The sequence below is a fragment of the Perca fluviatilis genome, chromosome 3, assembly GCF_010015445.1.
Source record: "Perca fluviatilis chromosome 3, GENO_Pfluv_1.0, whole genome shotgun sequence".
NCBI lineage: Eukaryota > Metazoa > Chordata > Actinopteri > Perciformes > Percidae > Perca > Perca fluviatilis.
In genome coordinates, this window is record NC_053114.1 from 26,257,433 (window position 1) to 26,281,153 (window position 23,721).

At 38.4% G+C, this 23,721-nt stretch overlaps 1 protein-coding gene across 6 annotated transcripts in view; it reads right to left on the minus strand.

Moving 5' to 3' along the window:
* Positions 1-16,718: 16,718 nt before the first annotated feature.
* Positions 16,719-23,721, minus strand: part of zfhx3 (zinc finger homeobox 3) — a 210,335-nt gene continuing 203,332 nt past the window's right edge. For all 6 annotated transcript variants that reach the window (XM_039794348.1, XM_039794350.1, XM_039794352.1 and 3 more), the window contains one exon: positions 16,719-23,443. In XM_039794348.1, the coding sequence (XP_039650282.1) occupies positions 21,714-23,443 (1,730 nt within the window). In that variant the 3' untranslated portion in view covers positions 16,719-21,713. The remainder of the gene's footprint in view (positions 23,444-23,721) is intronic.

The following is a 23,721-nucleotide window of genomic DNA, read 5'->3' on the forward strand; positions in this document are numbered from 1 at the left end:
TAAGGAGTGCATTCCTTGGGGCCGGTGTGAATTATCTGGCCAGTAAAAGTGGCTATGCAAGGCTCATAATGCAACTATGACTTGGCAACATCTTTGTTACAAACTAAGATTATTAAAAATATGTCCCTTGGCAACTCATTATACTATCGGCTCAGGCCATTTTCTTCTTAAGCCTTTAATTAAATTTGAATGATTACAAAAATACAGAACAGTCAACCGCTACATGACTGCCAGCTAGAATTGCATTATGCCAGCAGGCAGATGACTTTATTATTTTTTTATTTTATTTTTCTACATTCTCACAGCTCCCTGGCATGCTTGTTCAATGTTGACATTTATTACTGCCTGTATTCCCCTTATTGTCTCTGTACCCATTCTTCTGTACCTTTCAGATGAGTGTATAAGTCATATCACCCCAAAAAAATTATTGTGACATTTAGAAGGGTAGACGTCTTTTGAAAAATATAATGGTTTGGCATGTAGATGAATAGATCCAGGCCATTCTTGGGATACAATAGTTTCAGGCCTGCTTTCATCTCAATATGTTCATTGTATACAATTATGTTGATTTATTAACGTGTTAAACATAACTATGAGTCTAATTAGAAGAGAAATCAGTGTGTCAACTCCACTGCCCCAATAAGGAAAGGAATGTCACAAAGGACAACGTTAGAGTTTGTTCTTGTTCATTCTTCCCACTGACTTGCTCTTAATTGATTTATAAGCTGAACATTTTTAGTGATTGTGGTATTAGTGTGTGCTAAAAGCAAGTAATGTCAAGGTAACTTTTGAATGGTTGTTCTTTTATCCTTTTGTGCTTGTGAGAACTTGAAATGAAAGGAACATGGCACAAACAGCACAACAGAACACTGTACTTATGTGACATACAATAAAACATAATGTCCTCTTAAGAGGAAGCACAGTTATTAACAATTCAAATAGTAACACACTAAAACCTCATATTTTGGTTTGAGTTTTCAAGTCAGATACCCTAAAATAGTCAGGTTTTATTCAACATTTTAGGAGTACAAGTCTTTTGAAAATGATATTGGTTTGGAAAGCCAAGTCTAGATGAATAGATATGGGTCATTCTTTAGATACAATAGAACCAGGCCTGCTTTCATTCCGCCTTGTTCATTGTCAACAATTATTTTAATTTATTAACATATAAAAGTTACCTCTGAATCTTATTAAAAATAGAAGTCGGTTTTTCAACTTCACCGCCCCAGCAAGGAGGGCAATGCCATAAAGCACAGATGTAGACATTATTCTGCTTTGTTCCTGCCACCAGCTTGCTCTTAATGGATCTAAACTCTGAAAAACTTGGGAATTGTGGCTTTAAGTGGATAGGCATGCTGAAAGCAAGCAATGTCAAAGTAACATTTGATTGGTTGCTGTTTAATCCTCTTTGGGATTTAAAGCAGAAGTACATAAACAGCACACAAGAATATTGTGCTGCATGTGACATGCAACACAATCACAGAATGTCATAGGACTAGAGAACTGGCCGGTTACTCACTTAACCGGGGTAAGACCATACTCTGGTTACCATACTCATACAGTCGGTGGTTATTGTGACATGAGAAATACTTTCAAGTACTAATCTCTCCACAGTGTCTCTCCCCGCCGTGTCACGTTGTAAACTTGTAAAATGTTGATTTTGATTGGCTGTCAGGGTTTCTATCGTTCATCAAATCGCTCTGAAAGTGATCCCAACTACGATATATTGTTCTCCACTGTCATTATACTTGTGGTGTGGACTCCACCATCCACAATTTTTAAAACTATATTTGTATAGTTGTCGTTATACTATAGTTAACGTACTTGGTGTGGACGGCCCTTAAGTCGTCCCAATGTATCAGGATCAGCAGGAGATAAAACATCAAGGGTTTGTGTCATTGATTGTGGCGATGAGAAGGCAAATGGTTTTTGTCTGTGACGGGTCAACAACAAATAAGATGGAAGGATAAAGCAGGTGACTTTTTGAGTCGTGCTTGATTACAAGATGTGTGAAACCAAAGCTCTCATTTTGTACCTAATTTGTTCACACAACACCTTACAGACACACTCTCTAACTGCCCTCTGCACCACTTTCTTTGTTTACATAGTGATTTATTAGTAGATGGGTTTGAACATCTTTCTTGAGTCCACAGTACTTTTAAAATAAAATAGTCTCCCATCCACCTCCCTGGTCTTAAAAGGTGTCAGGTGAAACTAGAAAATACATTTGTAATACAGAAAATGTATGTGAATGCTGAAAGCTAAATTGCTAAAGCTAAACTAGATTGCTGGCTTAAATGCATAAGAAGAAGGTGAAGTAGTGAGAATTATTGGAAAAGTGGAAATGCTTTTAAGGGTTTAATTTTGAATTTCATTGAAATGTTGAATAATACCAATGATGATGAAACAAAATATATTTAAGGTATTTGATACTAGCAATGCTAAATAGAGGCGAAGACATATAAGGATAAGGCAAACTTTTCAGGTGACTTGTGTAGGCTATCATCTCCATCTGCTTCGCTAGAATTTTCAGATTGTAGGACTTTGTGTGAAAGAAGGGTGAATTATGAATCTGCTTCATATTTGAGAGTAGTTAGAATTCTTCATTTCTCTTTGAAGCCCTGCAGAAAGAGGCAGGGTGGTGGTGGTGGGGGTGACAGGTTAATTGAGGAATAATTCCCTTCAGAATGATTGATTTTGGTGACTTGAGATGTCAGAATCCATTATAGGAAATTTAAATTTGCAATTAAAGTGGGATGTTGGGTGCAGAATTCTTTCATTTTAATTCCCCCTTGCTTCCTCCCCTGTTATTATTAATGTTCTGCATTAAATGTCCAGGCCCTCTGTTCTCTGCTTTGGCAGTCACCCACCATCTAACACAGTTTGCCAAAATGAGGCTTAATTAATGAACTCATACATACAATAAATCAAACCGTTTTTTCCTCAGAATAGTGATGCTGGACTAGAGGGACATTTCATGAGGTAATGAGAATACACACCTCATCATGTTAAGAAAAATAACTGAAAAAAACATTCCAGCTTCAACATGCAGCCTCAGATTTGTGGTTACTTCTTAATTTATTGTATTTCCTGTGTTGAGAACCTTTTGAAATGTGATATTTAATCTTAGTCAAGTCATACCTTGTAATCTTTGACTGCGTGAACTCACTTTCACAAGACAGATTTTACTGGTAAAGGACAAAGACTGGAATGTGACGCCGATATGCAGTTGACTACTGTTGATATTTCTGCAACACTTCACCTGTTTACATAGCTCATATCCAAGGAATTTTGAGCTTTAGGTGGTGTATGTCAACACTTGTGTCAATACATTTCTAATGTCAAACAGACTAGTGTGTGTCCTGTTGCGCATATGATTCATCTTCACAAATTGCATTTCTAATTCAAATTATTCGATGTACACCTCAAGGTGTTATTCATTATGCACAACTTTGTTTTTAGACACTGCTGAGAAACTATAGCAACATTTGGTAATATTGTCAATTTTGTTATAAACATCTTCATAAAGATGTTTTAAGAAAGTTAATTTAAGAAAGCAAATGTGTTTCAGTACTATAGATGAAGTGTGTCTTTTGTTTCAATTTCCTTCATTGTCATCTAATTTATCAACTCCAACCATATTTGGATTACATTAGATTAAATTAAAAGAAGCTGCAGCACCAAGTAGTAATATGATGAATAATTGTGTGGAATACAGATGGTTATATAAGCATAAAGACAAATGTATAAATTTAAGACTTAAGACCTAAGGAAATATCAAACAAGAATGCATAGATTTAAAAAAGCATGAATTGCAGCATTAGTTGAGTTTTATATGTATTATTTATAATATGGATATGATTGAAAGTTTATAATATATGTACAGATTTCAGCTGATATTTTTTCACATTAACAATAAGGTATTAACTAGTGCATTAAAAAGAAAAAGGACTGTGAAAATTGAGGTGGTGGGGGAACTCATTCAGCATCTCTGTTTCCCTGTGAGGACTATCTGCAGCAGCAGCACATTAATGCCACTATCAGCTACTATATCACCAGTCAAAGTGACAAATGGCAGACAAGCGCCTCTCAAATATTCAGGGAGGGTGGAGTAGTGCAGGGGTGGTAATGGGTGATAGTGTTTTTCTCCATTTGGCAGGAGAACTTGATGTAGAATTTGGGGAGAGAAATGGTTGGAGTAAAAATAAGAATAAGCAGTGTTTGGAGACTGTATGTTTGCATGTCTACATGACAATTATTCAGAGAGGAGAACAAATTATTGTCTTATTGTCCTTTCTCTGCACTCCACTCCCACACACCCCCATCTCCCCCATCATTCGGACAGCTGGAAACAGAATTCATCCGATTCGTTCTGCTGCTTTTCTCTCTCCCAACTGCCCCATTCCCCCCACCATTCCCCAGTCCCCCTCACTGTTGTAATAGGATCTGCAGGAATCATTCAAAGGCTAGATATAATTTACTGCTTGCCGTGCACAATACCCCCTCCCACTCTCACCCCCTTTCTCAATCGCACAAGGTGCCCTGCGGATGAACTAATCATACTTGAAATATTATTTCTGCTTCTTATTCCTCCATTTTATGAACAGCTCCTTTTTATGGTGCAATGGATTTAACCCCTGCCTGGTCACACTCACGCCAGTCTGTGCAGCAAGAAAGAGGGTGAGTGGCGTGGGTGGAGAGAGAAAGACATGAAAACCTTTTTGTTTTTATAATTATTTGTTTACATGTCTCCCCTTTGTTTGTTTTAATAAATTCATAGTTTACCCAAACCTTGATTTTTCCAGGTGATGACTCCATCTTACAATAAAAAGCATTACTTAGGAAACATGTAAGTAACACAGCCAAGAAGAGCTTCACCAACAAAACTATATATAAAAAAAGAACAATTCCACAGGGCTTCTTTTACCCATAATCCCCTTGCTCTCTTTATGCAATCCACATATTTGGAGAAGTAACTTCTCTTCATTCATAATATATACAGCACAGTAAATGCTCTTATGCATAACAGCTAGTATTAGCATATGAGCTGTGCTACTCTTTGAAAAAAGAAGAAAAAAACATTTTGAAAACTATTCTCAAAATGTTCTTTCTCATTTAGATGCACTGTATAGCAAGATCTTCCTTCTCTTTGAAAAACCCCACAGGCTCAGTATGCAAGTGTTGAGTTTAATAGTTTTTACTTAAGTCACTTGGCAGTAGGATCTGCTTGAATGCTATACAGAGAGAGACAGATCGTAGGCCAACTTCTATGAGAATCTATTGATTTTGTACTACGTCCATTGATCTCTTGTGGGACAAGAGGCCTGGATTAGGATTAATGTCCTCTAAACCTGCTTGGGACCTGACATCATGAAAGAATTGCCTAAGCCTTTTTATTTGCTTTCTTTCTTCAAACTTGGTAAATTGACTTAAAGAGAATTAATCCATGATGGTAATATAATTGTGAAAACTAAACATCAGCATGCAAATTTATTTTCTGAGTTCTCAGTTAAGGCCATGAGAGCATAGTCGAAGTTAAACAAGCATTTCAAATGAAAAGGTTATATAGTAAACAACAATGAAAATAGCTCATTTTGTATCCCAACCTGTTAAATCAAAGGAGTAATTTCAAAATTGGAAATATTTCCCTTTAGCTGACAAATTTCAGCATGTTATCCTGATGAGATATGGCCCACAGAATATTGAGGGTACACTTAATTTTTATGGATGTAATAGTGGCTCATCTGCTTACATAATCTCAAACGTAAAAGAAATAAGTCAGCAAGGATGCTGACATTCACAGAGCCAATTTAATGAGAATATCGGACGATATATATTGTAATATTTTTTTTTTTTTAACATCTGAAACATCCGTATTTGTAACTGCTTCAAAAGTCCAATATCCGTCGAGCTATACTAATGTACATGTATAGCTTACATACAGAGCTTTATAAGACTTTTGTGCCCATTGTATAGCCAAAATATTAAATCTTCCTTTTAATATTGGAGCACCAAGTCTATTGTAGTCTTAGTGATTCAAAAGTAGCCAATACACCATGTTGATTACAGATATAATGAAGCAGCTGGACACCCATGGGGGTGATTTATCAGTAGCTTTAAGCCAGAAGCCATCAGGACATTGTCATCATACCCTCAGTTATTTTCTGATCCTATTTTCTCTGTGCATTAAAGGTGGCCTGTGGAGGTAATTCTAAACAAATGTTTTTTTTTGCATTCAACATATTACTGTGTAAAGCGCAAATAGTGTTAAACCTTTCCACAGGGTACCTTTTAAGCACAATTTCCTTTTGCTTTATACTGTTGACAATCATTGACAATTTTAATCATAACTGTGGAGTGATTGTAGATTGGTGTCCTTGCATGACTTTATTTGTCTTTCAATTGTGCATTATATCTCTGACTCTGCTGATGAGATTTTGTCTTTAAAGGGGCTGAGATTTCCTCTATATGGCTCTCACAGACCGTTCCCCAATACATGAAATACCTTTTTTCACAGCCAACATGCATGCACAGCCGGACTACGAAGAACAGAGAAGCTCAGATTACAACACACACAGGAGGAGTGTGACATAATTCTCTGCTCAGGTGCCATTACTCCACTATATCTGATTCTTTACATAGCAAATATTTGTTTACTGCTATGTCAATGGGAGTTATTAAGTAACATCAAGTACAGCTCCTTTAACATTGGCTTACTACATCAACTTTTCAAGTGTTTGTCCATGTGTTTCAAACAATATCTCACTAATAGACTTTTGACTTAACTGTTAGAAAGGATGCATTCCACCATTGTTTTTCAGCATTTAAATAATTGACTATGAGGTGAGCTGTAGTATTGTTTTCTTTTCGTGAATATTTAGCCTGCTTGATTAAATGGAGTCTAAACATAATTAGGCTAACTGCACCATTTTCAGAAGATAACTTACACAACCCTTTCAAGGGGTTGTCACACTGAGAAAAGTTCAACACCTATTACCTACCACTTTATCTGTACTTTTTACACTGACATGGTATCTACTCAATGAACAGACACAAGTAATAGATTGTCTGCACTCCATTTGTGTCCAAATGTATTTTTTGTTGAGTACGTATTGGCTCAGCAGATGGAGAGATGAAGAGAATGTGAAAAAAGAGGCAGAAGGTGAAAAGGTATAGAAAAAAGTAAAGAGGAAAAGAGAGATAGAAAGGCAAAGCAAGAGAGGTAGCCACAAGGAAGCTATCAGCTGTTCACTTGTACTTAGGGAGCACATTTACTTTCCATTGATTTCCAATGGTTTAGTCAATTTCCTGCCACTTTTCATTGCAAGTACATGTGATCTCAGTTTAGCTGCTTGCAGGAAAAAGGAAAAAGTCCAAAATGGATATTTTAGAGTCTATAACACAACTGCTACAGGCTCTGTGTTTCCTGTCTGCAAAATCTAATATTAGTCTTGGCAGGTGTATATCAAGAAAAATAGGTATTAAGCAACATCTCATGTATTATTTAGTAGACAACGTCTTTATAAAACAACCAGTGTAAAGCTGTTATTGTGTAACCAGCTAAATGTTCACTGTAGGAAAGTGAATACAGTAAAATAAAAATAAAAATCTTATAGCAGATCATACTAGATAAAACTCATATGTCTTCATACAAAATCTAACGAGTCAACAGACAGCTCACCAACAGATGTGGTGTCCAGCAGTACCCATGAATAACTAAATCTACTGTCGCTTTAACAAAAGAAATGTTGTATTAGTTTTTTCTTTACCTTGGTTTCTGCCTCTGCTTTTTTCTGAGTAGCAGTTTCTTTTGTGACTATTTTCTGTGCACACAGCATACAGATTTGATCTGTAGCCCATTAGTTTTTTTCCATCTCCCACATCTTTTACTGTTTTTCTTTAATGCAAATACTCATTCACCTAGTTTTTATTTTGGTCTTTTTTTTCAGGGTGTCTGCCTTCAGAGAGCATTGCCAACTTAATATTCAGTTTGAAATAGCACAACTCCAAACAAAGGGCATTTTTTTCCCGAGCACATCTGCTTGTGAGGGAGACAGGGCCTTAACACCTGGAAGTAATAAAAGACCAACACTGAGAGAGAAAATAAGGTAGGATTATTGTTCTGTGTGAGGAAGAGATTATGTTCAGTGAAAAGACAGTGAGGCATACGGCTACACTTTCACCTCAAACAACGGGACTAGAAAGCAGCCACTGATTAAAACTGAAATGAGGTGAGAAGGAATTGAAAATGAGGTGCACTTTCATGCCGAGACAACAAGTAAAAAAGTTTTATCTTAAATGGAAATAAAATAGACTGGAATACTCCAAAACTCCTGTAGTACTATCACTCAGTTACAATGTCATTATCTTACCCACGCTTAAAATGATACTAGCTTAGAGAAAAGTGCATAGCATTTTCCCAATTTTGATGAGACTCATTTATTGCATCATCTTTTTTTCTGTTCTGTATTGAAGATGTTTTGGATGTGTATGCTTTCTTTTTACTCAAACCCAATCAGCCTGTAATTTCATCAGAGTTGTACAGAAAATGAGAAGCACATGATGTCACCTGACTTTCAATCAAAGCTATAATTAACGTCTAATTAATGTCCTTTGGGACAGATATTTACTATAAACACCTTACTTTAAACAAACAACATTTCTCTGTTGCATTCTAAAGCACACCGTAAAATGAATCCAAACTTATAGAAAATGCATTTATAATTATTTAAGAGCCAAGGCATGGGACAGGACAAAACAAGTAGGGGACAGGTAATTTATTATGTGACATCCAGACACCTATTCCCATTTGCAGGCCAAAATCAAAGCACTGGGATGTGAGAAACATACATGTACAAGTAAATGTATGTAAAAGTGTGCCTCTCCCTGGGTATATAACCTATACAATGCCCCAGCAAAGAGTATGTTGGCCCATAACATTCAGTACAATCCAAATATTCCACACAAAAAACAATTCAAACTGAGAAAAGGGAGTAAGGGATCCAGCACAGTCTCTCCCTTTCTCATCACTCTCTCTCTCATGTTGACTGGAATGACATTAGATGCCAGTGCTTGTTTGTGCTCTAATGACAAGCAAGAGGGGACTGCTGTCTCCATGGCAACAGCCAAGGCTCAATACATCATACCTCGTTACAGTAGTCAAGCGGGGACGTTTGGTCAAAAATTAATATATCAAGGGAAGGAGAGAGGGAAAGAGTGCGTTGCGGGAAGACTGCCCAGCATTTGTTATATGAGTTTGATAACTGTAGCATTGAAATAGTGGCCTTATTCATTTCAAGCTGCAGCAGTAGGCAACAATTTGAATTGAATGTTTAGTGACCTTGGCTTGATATGTTGAGAGTATCATGTCTATAGGAGGAAACCAGTGAGAAGGATAAAGAGGCCGACCAAAGGGTAGGGTATGTGTGAGTGTGGGTTGGGGGTAGGGCTGGGCTTGAGGCAGAATGCTGCAGATTAATTGCCTATGATTCACAGTTGGAATTAAGTAGGACTTGCAGCACAACAGATACTTAGTCAAACTGCTCAGACCGTGTTTGCCTAACTCCTGTTTATGTGTAGGTTAGTTGTGTTATATAAATTTAACAGTATGCTTTGGAGAATATAAAGAAGAGAAAAGGAAGGTGTTTCTCATTAGACTGTTTACATTTTTTTAAACGAGGGTGTTATGAAAGACCATCTTAGGCATCTAGATGGAGCAAAGAGACGCAAAGGACACAGTTTGGGCCAAATGCGCGACTCGAGCCTCCCCTAAATCATTCATCAATCATCTAATCCACTTTTAATCCACAGACTTTTAATATATAGTCTGTGCAAACTGGTCAGGTGCAGTGACAGCTCTGGAGAAATGAACTCAAATGAAATATCAGTAACTTAAAGTTACAATCTTGAAGATCTCCGTTTCGTTGTCTTTGGCGGCCCCTATAAGCATTAATTGCAGGTGTGTTTTTGAATCTCACTTTCACTTTGTTTTGAAGTTTCATCATATGTAGTCATTGCTCTTTTTCTTGTTTGATCAGAAATAGTAACTGTTTACTCGCAGCGCTTGCAGAGACCGAGAAATAATCAGTACGCCACTTCACATGCAAGGGAGTTAAAGAGTGAGTCTGTTGCGTTAGCTCCGCCTACCCTGTCCTGCAGACCAACCACTGCTGGATGATGGAAAACAGTGACTTACTCTGTGCCGCTTGTGATTTTTCCCGGGAATGTCGCGACAGGCACCCAGATCAAACTTGGAGCAGGCCCTTTGGGTCTCCCCTAAAATGACCTCGTAAAAAAATTAATGCTTGATTTACACAATATGAAAAGCTATATTCCAAAACATGAAACTGCATTTTGGCTCACAAGATAAGCCATCCTGAGTGACAGCCATTTTAATAGCCAGATAGATTAAATCAAATAGGAATCTGCCTTACCACAAATTTCTCACATTCTCATGGATTGACTACCTTTGCATTCTTGTTCATATGGCAGACACTGTGATTGCGCCGTATTCATGTGGGAATAATTAGTAATTCACTCACTCAATAAAAAGGCCTCAGTAGGACCCTACTGAAGATTTAATTATGCGATAATCTCAGGAAGACAATAGTCAGTGATGATAAAAGAGCCATTCCTATTTGTATGTAATCAATGTTTAATATTTATCATTCAACAAGCTCTTATGGAGAAGGCTTTAATGAGGACTTATCTTCACTTGAGTCCCTCTTCAACATGTTCAGCTCTCTCTCCAATTGACATTTACTGACCTCCTGTAGAAGACAGTAGTGAGGCAGACTGTTTCTCCCACAGAATCTGCTTGAATCTTTGAAAGATGTTCTTAGAGGTTTCATGTAAAGGGTTAAATTGTTGATGTTAAATGGAATGTTGGATTCTGCTAGCTGCCTGCTTATTAGATTGTAATTACAGCAGAGCTTTGCTAGCCTGTCTGTTCCAATTAGAAACACTTTTGCGGCCAGTCTGCCTGACCTTTCTTTTAAAACTTCTCTATTTTAAATTACTGACAGATACAAAGGGCTAAATGCTGAAAAAAAGTAGTTCTGAATGGTCAAATTATCATGTTTATGAATACCACAGAGACAACCGTGTGCACATAATTCAAGCAAAATATTGATGTTCAGCCCACATTCTCACATTTATGAATACAATGTGGTTTTTATGAGGAGGAAAAGGTGCAAATACAGGTGCACCACTTGGTAGGTGTCCAACGCAAACAACTTAAGCTTAAACTTAATATAGTAATTACTATATATATCTTTTACATATAAGTATATATGTGTGTGCGTGATATGGAGGGAGAAATTGGACTGTGGCCCAGTCAGTTTTCAACAGTGGTAGTGTGCCCTCCCTCTCACTGAGAGGAGCTCTCTGACTGAGTGAGGAGTGTCTCAGGCATCCACAGCACACCTGGTCTACATTATCTCTCCATTTCACAGGCTTGCACCCCCTAACAGGGCAGCCTGGGAATGGGCCTGGCTCTTTCATCTTCCCATCATTATAGCAGCCAGCCCAGGGTCAGGGCCCAGTCTGACAGGCATTCCAGCAGCAATACATGACAACTGATTTTGGTTAAGGTTTAAAAAAAAATAATACAAAACCCAAGGCAGAGAAACATTAATAAGAACAAGTCTCAAAGTAATTATTGTATTAAGAATTATTTTCAGAGTTGACATTCTCCCCAAAGCTGTGTGAAATATGAGGCTGCACCTCAAAGCCTTGCCTCCCGCTTCCTCAACAGCATCACCTTCCCTCACCCGTGCCTCCTTTGTAGCACATGTACACATGACAAATACATAGATACACTCGTGTTCTGCTGTTTGCTGGCAAACACACAGGAAAGACTACAGGATACATTTTTTTTTCTTTTTTTTTTAACAAATCTTCCAATGTGAAAGTGTAGTGTGTATTGATATAACACTGATCTGTTGCTTTATCACTCTTAAATCTTGTCCGCAGAGGGACATTTGAAGACAGATCAAGGAGAAGCCAAATTCTTTCCCTTTTTTTAAAACTGTTAAAGGAATTTAACAGACCCCTTCAGACAATCTGTGAAACACATTTATGGAAAAAGGATACACCACCTGATGGTTCAGGTCTGACATGGTCCACCCATTATCATTTTGCATATGCGAACAAAATGAGGTGTGATAATTGATCTCTCATGTACTACAGCTCACTCTCTCACGACACTATCAGCACAGCTTCATGTAAAGGCTGAAGCAGAGCTCACCCGAAGCCTTTTTAATGCATCATCACTTTGAGGTTACAGAAATGACACCATGAGAAGCACTTTGAAGTGAAGTAAAATTATCCCTTATTTTTACCCCCACAAATGATTTATTAAGGGGGAAAATGGGGGGAACGAGGAAAGGAAAAGGGCAGACGAAGGATAGAGAAGGACAAACACATTCCCAGCACATATTCTCTTCATTACGAGTGAGTGGGGGGGAGCCGATCATTCAATTACTGACTGCCGTCACAAGCTAATATTCCTGCCTGTCAGGGCCCATTCTGGCTCAGTTTTGGTCAGAGTTCTTCTGATGGACCTCATTTCCTGTTAAACAGAACCAGAAGGTGCCGTGAAAATGGTGACACCTGATCCTGTGTTCAGGAGACGGGAAATGCTCCGGCAAGGCCCAGAGCCTGCCAAGACACCCTCCACACCTACCCCAGCATGAGTCCTATGCGGGTGGGAAGACAGCGAGGTAGAGTTTAGGCAGAGGGTTTTCTAGGCCACTCACTTTAACTAGCACAACTGGGGGCTAACACTGATATGTGTATTTTTTTCTGGGCATACAGTATGAAGTGATGTGAGGATGTATCAACTCATTTTGATCAGGAAACGTAAGGCTATAATTCAAAAGAATCTGAGTTCTGCCTTTTAATTTTTTCATCCCTTTGATCCTCACTCACCAATCATTTTATCTGACAGATTAGATTGAATTAGTTTGACCTGTCCTCAAGGCTAGAGCGTAATTTGCCTTTGACATTGATAGGGAAGGAAGACAATGTGTCCAGAGAGGTATATGTGGGGGTGGAAACAGGGGGGAGCAGTTAGGTATGTGATGTGGAAAGAAGGACTATATGGCTTTCAGGCTTGGTGGTGAAATTCCTGTTCTTCACGGTCATCTATGTTATTTCACCAGACTGTCTGTCAGGGGTTAACCCTTGACAGTGGCAGTGCAAGCTGCTCATGTGCAAAGCAGACCAGCTAGGTCTTTCAATTGGCTTAGTCGCAAATATATCCAGGATGCGCGGAGTATCTGCTGGTGACACACTCCAATTTGTTACTTCAAAGCAGTTCAGAACAGTTTACACACTTTCTACTTTAAATATGTTTCTAAAGCCTTCAACCGTTTTAGTATGAGTGACAATACTTGGCTTAAAGTCTACATTCTTTTTACTTTGCAATTCATCATCAAATGTATCCTCATACCGTATGATGCTGATAGACTTATGGTAGTTTATTGCACCACATATTTGGGTGTTTGTGAACACTGTGTAACAGGACACATTGGCAGGGATGACCCTTCTCTTGGCTTAGATGGAGGCAGGATGCCCTGACTATACGTATCTGTGTGGAATTGAATCCTGGGATGTGTGGTGGTGTGGTTTCCCTTACAGCTTCTGCTCCTCATTTTCTGCCTTTGTGGTGTCAAATGGTAATACCAACCTTAAGCCAAACAACCATTAGAGAGCTATGCTTTTTATTTAAGACAAGGCCCAAGATGACATAGCACAACCACGGCTTTTGTAGTCATTTTGACGAGAATCATCCAACATTTGCACCATTTATTCCCTGCAAAGGTTGAAAGCTGATCCTAAAGAGCTTTGGAAACTCCAACAAGCCATTATCCAAGCAAGAACTTTGGCATGGTAACACCACCCAGCTTGTGTCAGCGTGTACAACAGAGTCTGTGATATTCTATCCAACAGAGCTGTGCTTGTCTTCTGTACTACGAAAGAGAACATTCTGGGTATGTCGGGGGCTACTAGGATATGTAAAAGGTTGACTGGTCGAAAGAGACAAATGACTCTAGGAAGCCGTCAGCTCCACCTCTGACTGAAATGACTGAGTTAGTGAGGTGCAATGAGAATGATAATTAAATATGGGGCCAAAGATTGGCATGGTGGGCCCTGTACCTTAAGGCCAGGGGAGAATGGGTTTGGGAGCTCACATTGCCCAGGGCCTGTGTTAGACTCAGGCACTAACCCAATTTCACACTGTGTGACTGGGCCTGGCCTGTTTCAATGCAGCATCTGAGTGTGAGTGCCATCTGGTCCAGGCCTGTGAAGGAAATGGCCTTGCTTTTCACACTGATCGGATTAGAGTGTTTTTAATTCATTCGGGATGTGCCCTTGCGTGTTAATTGGCTCAACATGGCCAAGAAATCTTGCCTGTTGCTTGACACAGGATGGCCTCTTCCTTAAACTTTCTTTAGAGGTTTGATGCTCCTCAGATTTGAGCTGTTATTATTTTCCATACAGAGTGCCATGATAGTTAACAAAGTTTCTGAGAATGTGTTACATTTATAAAATATATAAAGTAATTTAGCTATATTCTATGAGCAGCAGAGCAGTTCAGAGATCACCGTGGCTTACTCCTTTTAGGAAACATAACAAAAATAGATGTTCATGTCAGTATATCTAAATAAAACTTAATAAAAAAGTTAAAGCACAAACCCAAAACAATATATATATATATATATATATATATATATATATATATATATATATATATATATATATATATATATGTTTGGGGTTTGTGCTTTAGTTATGACACATTTCTTTGAGAATTTACTGTCTGATGAAATTTAATTGCTATATATTTTATAGCTTTTCTCTCTAATATGACATATATGTTGTACAAGACAACGAGTGCCAAAAGTAGGTGTCAAGCAAGAAATAATGCCGTAATCTTGTAAATAATGCCTGCCTTAAATTAAAATAGACCATAATATCAGTTTAACTGTGTTCTCATATTTGTTCATATAACAAATGCATGCAAAAACTCCTTGATGACAACAATGTATTCAGTTTGCCAAAATGTTAATTCCAATGCATTACAACTCCCACTATTTTAGCGAGTATACATTATAGTCTTGCCCACACTTGGATGAGGTAAAACACCCAAAAGTGATTATTTTAAGATCACAGTTTTAATGCACTTTTAACAGAAATTATTTAAGAAGCAATTGTTTTATTAATTTATACTCCTTATACGTAAATAAATCTCATTTTAGGTTCCATTTTTCCAAGCTTCATTATCAGTGCCTCTGATTACATTAGTTGCACACAGCCACCTCTAATTAAGAAGTTGTTGCCGAAATATGTATTCATTATGCAACTTACAATCCCTATCAGTCGTCTAAAGATAACACATGAGCAGATGGCAGGAGGCATCTGACAAGTTCCCTCTACATACCAATTAAAATTAAGCCATTTTTATTTTAACACTAAAGATTTAAAGGCACAATCAGCAATATCTTACTGGCTCTTGGTACAAGTTGACTATAACAAACAGTATCAGTGGGAGGTATAAGTGTTGCTAATGAATTTCAGACCCTCTGTTGGGCCTCGTCTTGCAAGCTATTTGCTATTTTATGCTGCAATTTTAAATGTGTTGCTATAAAAACGGGGTGAACCGTCATGACAGCTGTGATTGACTCGCGATTGGTCGGGCGGGTGTATGGGTGTGACTTTTGATACTGCAGCCTGATTGCTACTGCAATAGTCTAACATTGCTAGACCTTCCTCCACAGCGATGTGAAGGAGGGTCTGGCTAATCCACACTGCATTCCGGGATGGGAGAAAAACATGTTCTGGTTTATTGGCATGTCTTTAAACCAATCACAATCGGCCTTGGCTGCGCTAAGCGCTGCACGGAGCCCCGCTGCAAAATAGCCTACGGAAGGAACTTGTTTTGGTGGAACGTGTACGTTCAAAAGTTGTTTTAGTCATGCAACAGAAAACTCAGATTGGACAGATAGTCTAGCTAGCTGTCTGGATTTACCCTGCAGTTAACCATAGTCATCATAAATCCACCAGAGTTTAAAATTCCAACACAAAGAAAACGGAAGTTAACGGACATCCGGCCAAAAAGGACATACGGCGGAATTTCCGTCGGCAACGGAGCAATCCTGGAAGTCGAACATCGTGGATATAGACTACTGCTGCACAGACTCTGGCTCCAAAAGAGCATGTTACTCAACAATGCTTATTGTGTTACAGAAAATATAGAATTACAATGTAATCTAACCTGTAAATTATATCTAGTTAAATTGTTAAATGTTTTACTCATAAATGCACAATCAGTGATCCTGATGTAAACACTGGGTTAGAATTTGTTTTCATTCTTAAAGCAAAAATACTTAAAACAAACAATTATAGAAATATGTATGCTTCCATTGTTATGTAAACAATGGAAAATTTAACGTGTTTACTGTTGTGATCAAGTATAAAAAATGAACTAATCATATTAAGATTGATAGTTCTTTTACAATATTTTTTAATATCCATAATATTTATGGTCAAAATAAAAAGCTTTTTGAACCTTATAAGGATCACATCCATTTTTTTCAGTAAACAGGAGAAAATTTGTAATTCTATTTCTTCAATTCTCGGAGTTCTGCCAAGTAGTAGTCCGTAGACAGTGATCAAATCCCAAAACAGTCAAAGATGGGTCCACACCAGTGCAATTTATGCTCATACTTTTTTAATGTATCACAATGAGCAAGAAACATACTTGATGAAATATTTTCAAAGGAGTATATTCAATTACCATCTACAATCAACTTAACTAGGACAACAAGGTTTTGTGACAAAAGTTTCTTTAAAAGTCTGAAGTTCCATGTGGTTGTATGTATGTTAGTTTCCATGTAATTTGGTACAGTTTGGAAATCTTCATCATATAATTACAGTAACAAAAAAGCTAACAAGACTACAGTATAGAAAAGACATCAAGAACAACATTTTTGGTTTAACTTGCTCTTTTTTGTACATTGCAAGGCTGTTTTTTTCTACCCTCGGATGGGCTGCCTGGAGCCACAGAGCCATGCTTATGAGGCTCGAAGGAGGAGTAATTCAAGGAAACAAAAAGAAAAACTAAAAGCATAAAAAAACATTGTGGCACCAGAAGTCACAAAAGGAACAGAGAGCTCCAAGTAACAGTTCATCTTTGAAGTTGGAGCAAATGGTTGTTTGGTTGTTAGTTTGGTTGTTAATTTTGGTTAATACGCTTTTTTAGTGTAACTGCCTCTTTAAGAATGACAGCTTTGAGAACCCGTCCCCTCTCTCTGCTATTAATTTCTCTTTTTAGATTATGTAATCAACAGAGAGAGGGGTGAGCCGCCATTTGACTAGAGAGCTTAACTTGTCAACCAGAGACAAGCACAAGGAAATGAAACGGGTAGCAACATGAACTGGGAGAAATGAAGCAAGCATGTCTGTCCATCCTGTCCTGAAATTTGGAAAATGTCCATCAAAGAGCAGAAGCAGAGGCAGAGCTGGAGAAAGAAAGAGACAGACAGAAAGGAGAAAGAGGCAGCTGGAGCCACTTAAGTTCAGTTTCATCTAAGGACTTTCCTCTCTGTGTCACACATGTCCATTGTTCCAGAGTCCATTCCCATTACAGAGTTGTCAGTAATCAAATAAGGAGGTGGTTTTAAAGCTGTTTTGAGCCTGCCTTTGGCTCCCATGTCCAGTTTTGGTGTGCCCACAGCCTCTCATATCCTCTTAACGAGATCTCCAAAGCTTCCCAGAGTCCTTATTTTTTTCTCTTTTCATTCCTTCTTCATCTCAAAAAAAAACAAACAAAAGTTGATGTCTTGTTTTAAATATATCTATATCTGTATACAGGTACACGCTCGTTTTCACAGTGGGCAAAAGATGACCTCTACAGCAAAACCTTGTCTTCATCTCTCTCTTTGTAAATGTCCATCAAAATCAAGTATCCCAATGTACGTCAGTGGATCCAATTATCCACAATAGCGTTTTGTGCCACAATAAAATATACACTTGTCTGGAGCACAACTTGTAACTTTTTTTCTTTGTGTATCAACTGCATAAAGCTTTGGCCACATTCATGAATTCAATCAAAGTAAAAACTGCTCAGTGCTTCGGTATCGTTTCTGATCATTAATTTAAAATTGGATTTTCTAAATTTCAGTTATTCATAATCCAGCTTTGTGGTTCAGTTTGTTTTGATGTGTAACATTAAAAAAATAAAAGGCAAACAAGAAACAATTAAATTGATGCTGACTCTTATGAAACACACACACACACGCACACGCATGCATGCACGCACACACACACACACACACACACGCGCACGCGCGCACGTACACGCATACAAACTCACACAGTCCATGCTGGCTGAATCTGATGTAGAGACCTCAACGCTGTCTTCCACAAAAGAGCCCAAAAGATTACACTTTGGAAATAAGAAAGCAAACAGTATTCTCGAGACAATGAATATAAAGAACATTATCACACCATAAAGTGGCCAGGTCATATTTTTGTTTCATAATTTCAGCAATTCAAATTAAAGCTAGTGTTAATTTATGATAAACAGTCATATACACAAACTAAAATACAAAGACTTAAAAGAAAATAATACATGTCTGACATTGTCTGAAAATAAAATAAAACCAACATATGAGAAAACTGTACAACTTAAGAATTTTCCAAAATAAGAAAGTACATGAACAGTATTTCAGGGAACTGGACTTTAGAGAAGTAGCAAGCTTGCAGACCAAATATCCTGACTTTTCAACAGCATGCTGTAGTATTATAACCAAATCACGTTGCTCTGCAAGACGAAGCACTTTAAACACACTTCTGAGATTGTGCCTTGTATTCATTAGGGCGAATATATTGACTATACAATAGTGGCCAAAAAGTAGTTTTTCAAATTTCAAAAATGTTTTGGTTTTAAAAATAAAATTTTAGTTCATTGGATCGTCAGTGAGAGGGTGGGGGTACCTATGCACATCCATTTTCATTGCAATACAATTAAGTTGGTGACTTCTTTGGACATGAAAGCATCCTTGCTATTTGGAATCAAGGGACATCTTCAAAAAACCTCCTACTTTTTCCAGAAATAATGCTTTGGAATGAAGATGTCCCTTTAAAAACCTGTCATCTATGCGTGGAAGTGGCACCCTGCAGACACATGGGACAAGTCACTGGTGGATTTCTCAGGAATGGGGCAACCACACCTCAGCAAAACAGCCATCATTTCCCTCTGAGGCTAGTTGTATGTTGACTGGCATAAATGTTACTAAACCTATGAGACGCATCAGTACCAGATGTATTATATACATTTTTTGGTAACCACTATTACTTGCTTAACAAGTAAGATACAACCTTAACTGGATGGAGGGATTTTCAGCAATGTTCCATGCCAGCACAAAATGACATATGGAGGTCACGTTGTTCAGCAAACAATGATGCAAAAGAATTACACAACAGTTTACAGTCACTTTAAAAATGAGAAAAAAAAATAGATTGTGAGAATTAAAAGCAATTAAATGAAATAGGATCAGTCCTTGCTTAAGTAAAATCCATTGTGATATTTGGAATGCACTGTTCTTTACAAACGTTATAGATCATTGGCTTTAAACATTGGTCTGTTCAAAAAGAAAATCGGCAAAATGTCCTTTGGAACATATATTCACAGTCTTCAAAGTTCCGTTTTTGCAACAAGAACAAAAAGGTGTTGCAGAGGCAAGAAATTGGTTTATTGTTTGTTTTAGTTAAAGCTTAGCCAAAAGCAAAATGAGCATGCATCTAGGTACTTTTTTTTTCTTCTTTCAAAATTCTACATTAGCAGCAAAACGTATGTCCTTGAAGACCAGACCTTATACATTTCTTAAAAAAAAAAAATGGACATTTGAATGTGACAAAAAAGTCAAACAAAGATGAATAACCTCTATCTTACAAACTGCAATGGCTCTGTAACGGTGCTACTCCACAATGCAAGGACAAGGGCCCTTTTTGGTTTTTGGTATTTACGTAAAAAAGCCACCTGTTTGCTTGCAAAGAAGCAAAAACGGCAACTCTGATGCGTACTCCTTTATCTTTTAAAACTTTGTTTTCTTTCCTCTAAAAACAGCAACAAATTCTCAAGTATAAAGAAGCCTCTTTTCTCATATTTATGCACCAATGGTGAAAAGTGTTTAGTCTTTGGATTTTCTTTTTGTCTTAAAGCGTGAGAATTATTATTAGTATTCTTTTTTTCATTTTCATTTATGACAACAAAAATGTCAAAATGAAAATAAATACTGTAGCCACACTACATGAAGAACAAAAGACCTGCTTTGCAGTGTACATATCTACAAACACAGGAGATCAGAGAAAAATAAGTGCGAAGAGAGGAACAAGTAGAGTGAGAAATAGGAGTCAGACAGTGATAAGTGCACAAAGGTAACACAAAAATTAAATAAAATAAAACTTTCAATATTTCACCCAGGATCATTTTTGTTTTGGTTAGCGCAATACCAACCAAACCATAAAATTTAAATAATTCTAAAAGAGGATCCTGCCTTGTCAGGAGGGGCATTTGGGTGAACTTTTCCCAAAAATTTGAGAATAAGACAGAAACAAAGTTGAGATAAATTACCTGTCCATAATCTAGTCTATCGGAATGACCAAGACAACATCAAATGAAGCGTCTTAAAGTTGAACAATACAAAAGCTAAATGTACACATGTGATACAAAGTTTTTTTTTTCAACCTACCATACTGTTTAAATTCATTTCCAATGCAACAATCTACTTAACACCAAAAATGTTCATATCTATCATAAATACAGAAGGTTGTTTTTTTCAATCAAAACTCTTTTTATCGCCCATTATGTCTGCAATGCTCTCCTTGTCTGGGTATGATGGGATTGCGACCCCCCCCCCCCCTTTTAATAGGATTTCCAATGTTAAAATCAGTAAATCATTTACCCTTTTTGAATGCCCAGAAACAATGCCTTATTAAAATTTCATTCAACTAAAAACTTTCCGTTATTAAATCAAGTTCTGAAAGAAAAAAAATGCATATCTCCTGTTGGAAACAAAAGGTGTAAAACATGGATTTCTGTAACAGAAAAAAACTTCTGTGACCTGTTGACCTGAGAATAAAATAGACATTACATTATTCTTTTACTTTTGCAAGCCATTGGTATCTGAATGCTTAAATAGCAAGACAACTGATAGACTATTCTCCCATACAGTACATACTGGCTTTTTGTGACTGTGCTATTAAGTAGAAATTATTACAAAACAAAGGGACAGCTTGTTGACTCGTATTTCTTCAAACAGGTTCGTGGGCCATTTGTCAACTTTGAGGCAGTCCATTATCATACAGTACAGCATTCCTCTAACATTACCCAAAACATTACTGCAGCGATCTTTTCTATTCTCATATATTAGTATGCATGTATTTCAGTTGAGTAAAACAAAAATAAAAAAACAAAACGAAAACCAGCATGTTGATATGGGAAAACAATCCACTAACATTTAAATTTTTGGTTACAAGCTTTGGAATTGCAGTTAGTCTTTACACATCTTTTTCTGAAATTGGTTTGTATACTTTTAATGTATTTTTAACATTGCTGCTTTTTATGTTTTTTTTTCCATTTGTGATTTTTTTTTGTCTTTTTTTTTTTGTCTTTTTTTAAATATTGTCCATCACTGAAAGCTCTTTTACAATCTGATGGAGTCTGTTCCTACACTAGCAAGTTTACTACTACAACTACTACTGTCTTTGACAAAGCCAGGCTGCTGCGGCTCCTCCGCCGTCCTGCCAAGCCTTTCTGCTGACTTCTGACTGCTGTCAGAGTCAGACTCGTCGGTAAAGACGTCTGTTGGTATCGAGGTCTGAACTCCTGAGGTGCTCAATGAACTTGAGGTAACCGTTGAAGGTGAGGACATTGGAGGAAAAGAGGAGGAAGAAGAGGAGGGACTGGCATTGGGCTTCCCAGCTAAAGCTCTGGAGAAAGGGGCCTGGGGCCATGGTTTGCCGGCAGCTGTGGTGTTGAGTGGGGTAGTGGAGGAGGAGCACAGGGAAGAGGAGACAGCAGAGGATGGCATGGTGGCTGATGTTGTTGGCGGGGGAGGGGGGCTGCTGATGGGATGAGTGGCAGACTGCGAGGTAGATGCGGTGTTAGGATTGGGGAAGCAGGCTGAAGAGTGAGGTAATAAACTAGTAGCGTGCTCTTTGGCATTTCTGGCTGATCGCTTGATTGTTCTGTGTTTGTGCAATGCCGATTCCAGGTGTTGACTGAGTGCTTTCTCCCCATCCAACGTAGTGTCACAAGCCAGGCAGTCATAGAGACTTCCAGCCCCTGCACCTACGCCACCAGGGACACGCAGCAACATCTCTTGCAGGTTAGCCACAGACTGACCGAAAAAACAGTTTGATTTAATGTGGGTAATAGCCGCTTCTTCCTTGGTGAAAACTGCTTGACACTTGCGGCATGCCAGTTTACACTGCACCTTGGGGACGATGTACTGGTCTAGATGGGGGTCCACAGCTTTGCCATCCATCTCTTTCTGCTCAGAGGGTACTTTATTATGAGAGGAGGTGGAGGAAGTGGGGGGTTCACTATGGGGTTTGCCCTTTCGCTCCTCTGTTTTCACTGGCTCTTTGGCAGATTCTTTGCGATCCCCCAAGGGTTGAGGGGGAACAGGAGTTTGGCTCGCCTTGGGTTGCTGGATCTGCTGAAGCTGCCGCTGCTGCTGCTGTAGTGCCTCCTGCAAGCTCTGCTGATATTGCTGGTAATGCTGCAGCAGGGACCCTGGAGACAGGCCCATTAGTGCTTGTGACAATGCTGGGTTGTAAGGGAAGAGACTTTCCATACCATACATAGGTTGCAGGTAGCCCCCTTGGAGAGCCCCGGGGATCTGTGGGGAGTAATACGGGGAAAAGCCAGGCATGAAGTAGGGCAGGAACTGGTTTGTGAGGAGAGCTGTAGGGTCTGATGCCAAAGCAGCCTGCAGCGCCTGAAGCTGGGCAGGGTCTACCACATACTCCATGCCAGGTGTGGGCATGGAGGTGGCAGGTACAGCTGTGTCTGGTTTCTCCTTCTTGGCGCTGGCAGCAGAAGTTGAAGGGGCAGGGGTGCTTCCAGTTGACGATGGGGTGGAGGGCTTCTCTGTCTTTTCCTTGGACTTCTCCTTCTCTCTTACCCTCTCAGCATCACGTTCTTTGGGGTGTTCAGGCCGGGAGCTGGACTGGGTGGTTGAGGAAGTGGAGATGGATGTGGAGGTGGGGCTTGAATGGGAAGCAGACGTGTTGGTCTGGGCTGGGCTGGATGCGGCAAGATACGATGAGGAGGGAGGCTTGTTGGGTAATCCAGATGTGGGGAGGCTAGGTGAGGGAACACTGGCACCAGGCATGTTCAGGAGGTTTGAAGGTTTTGGAGGAGTTAAAGCTGGAATTTTTTAAATACAAACAAAAGATTAATAGGTATATTTCTTTGATGATTGCACAGTTATTTAAAAAGAAAAAAAAACATTATAAGTAGATAATAATAAGATACATTGTGCCATTATATAATATACACACAGAAGAGGTAAATGAAAATAGAATGATAATAAGCTCATGTAATTTTTACATAGAGTGAGCCATTTGTATACTCTGTTGTGGCATTTGTGGGTCTAACTGTTAAGAACTTTAAGGAGACTCTGTACTCAGAGATGTCAACAATGG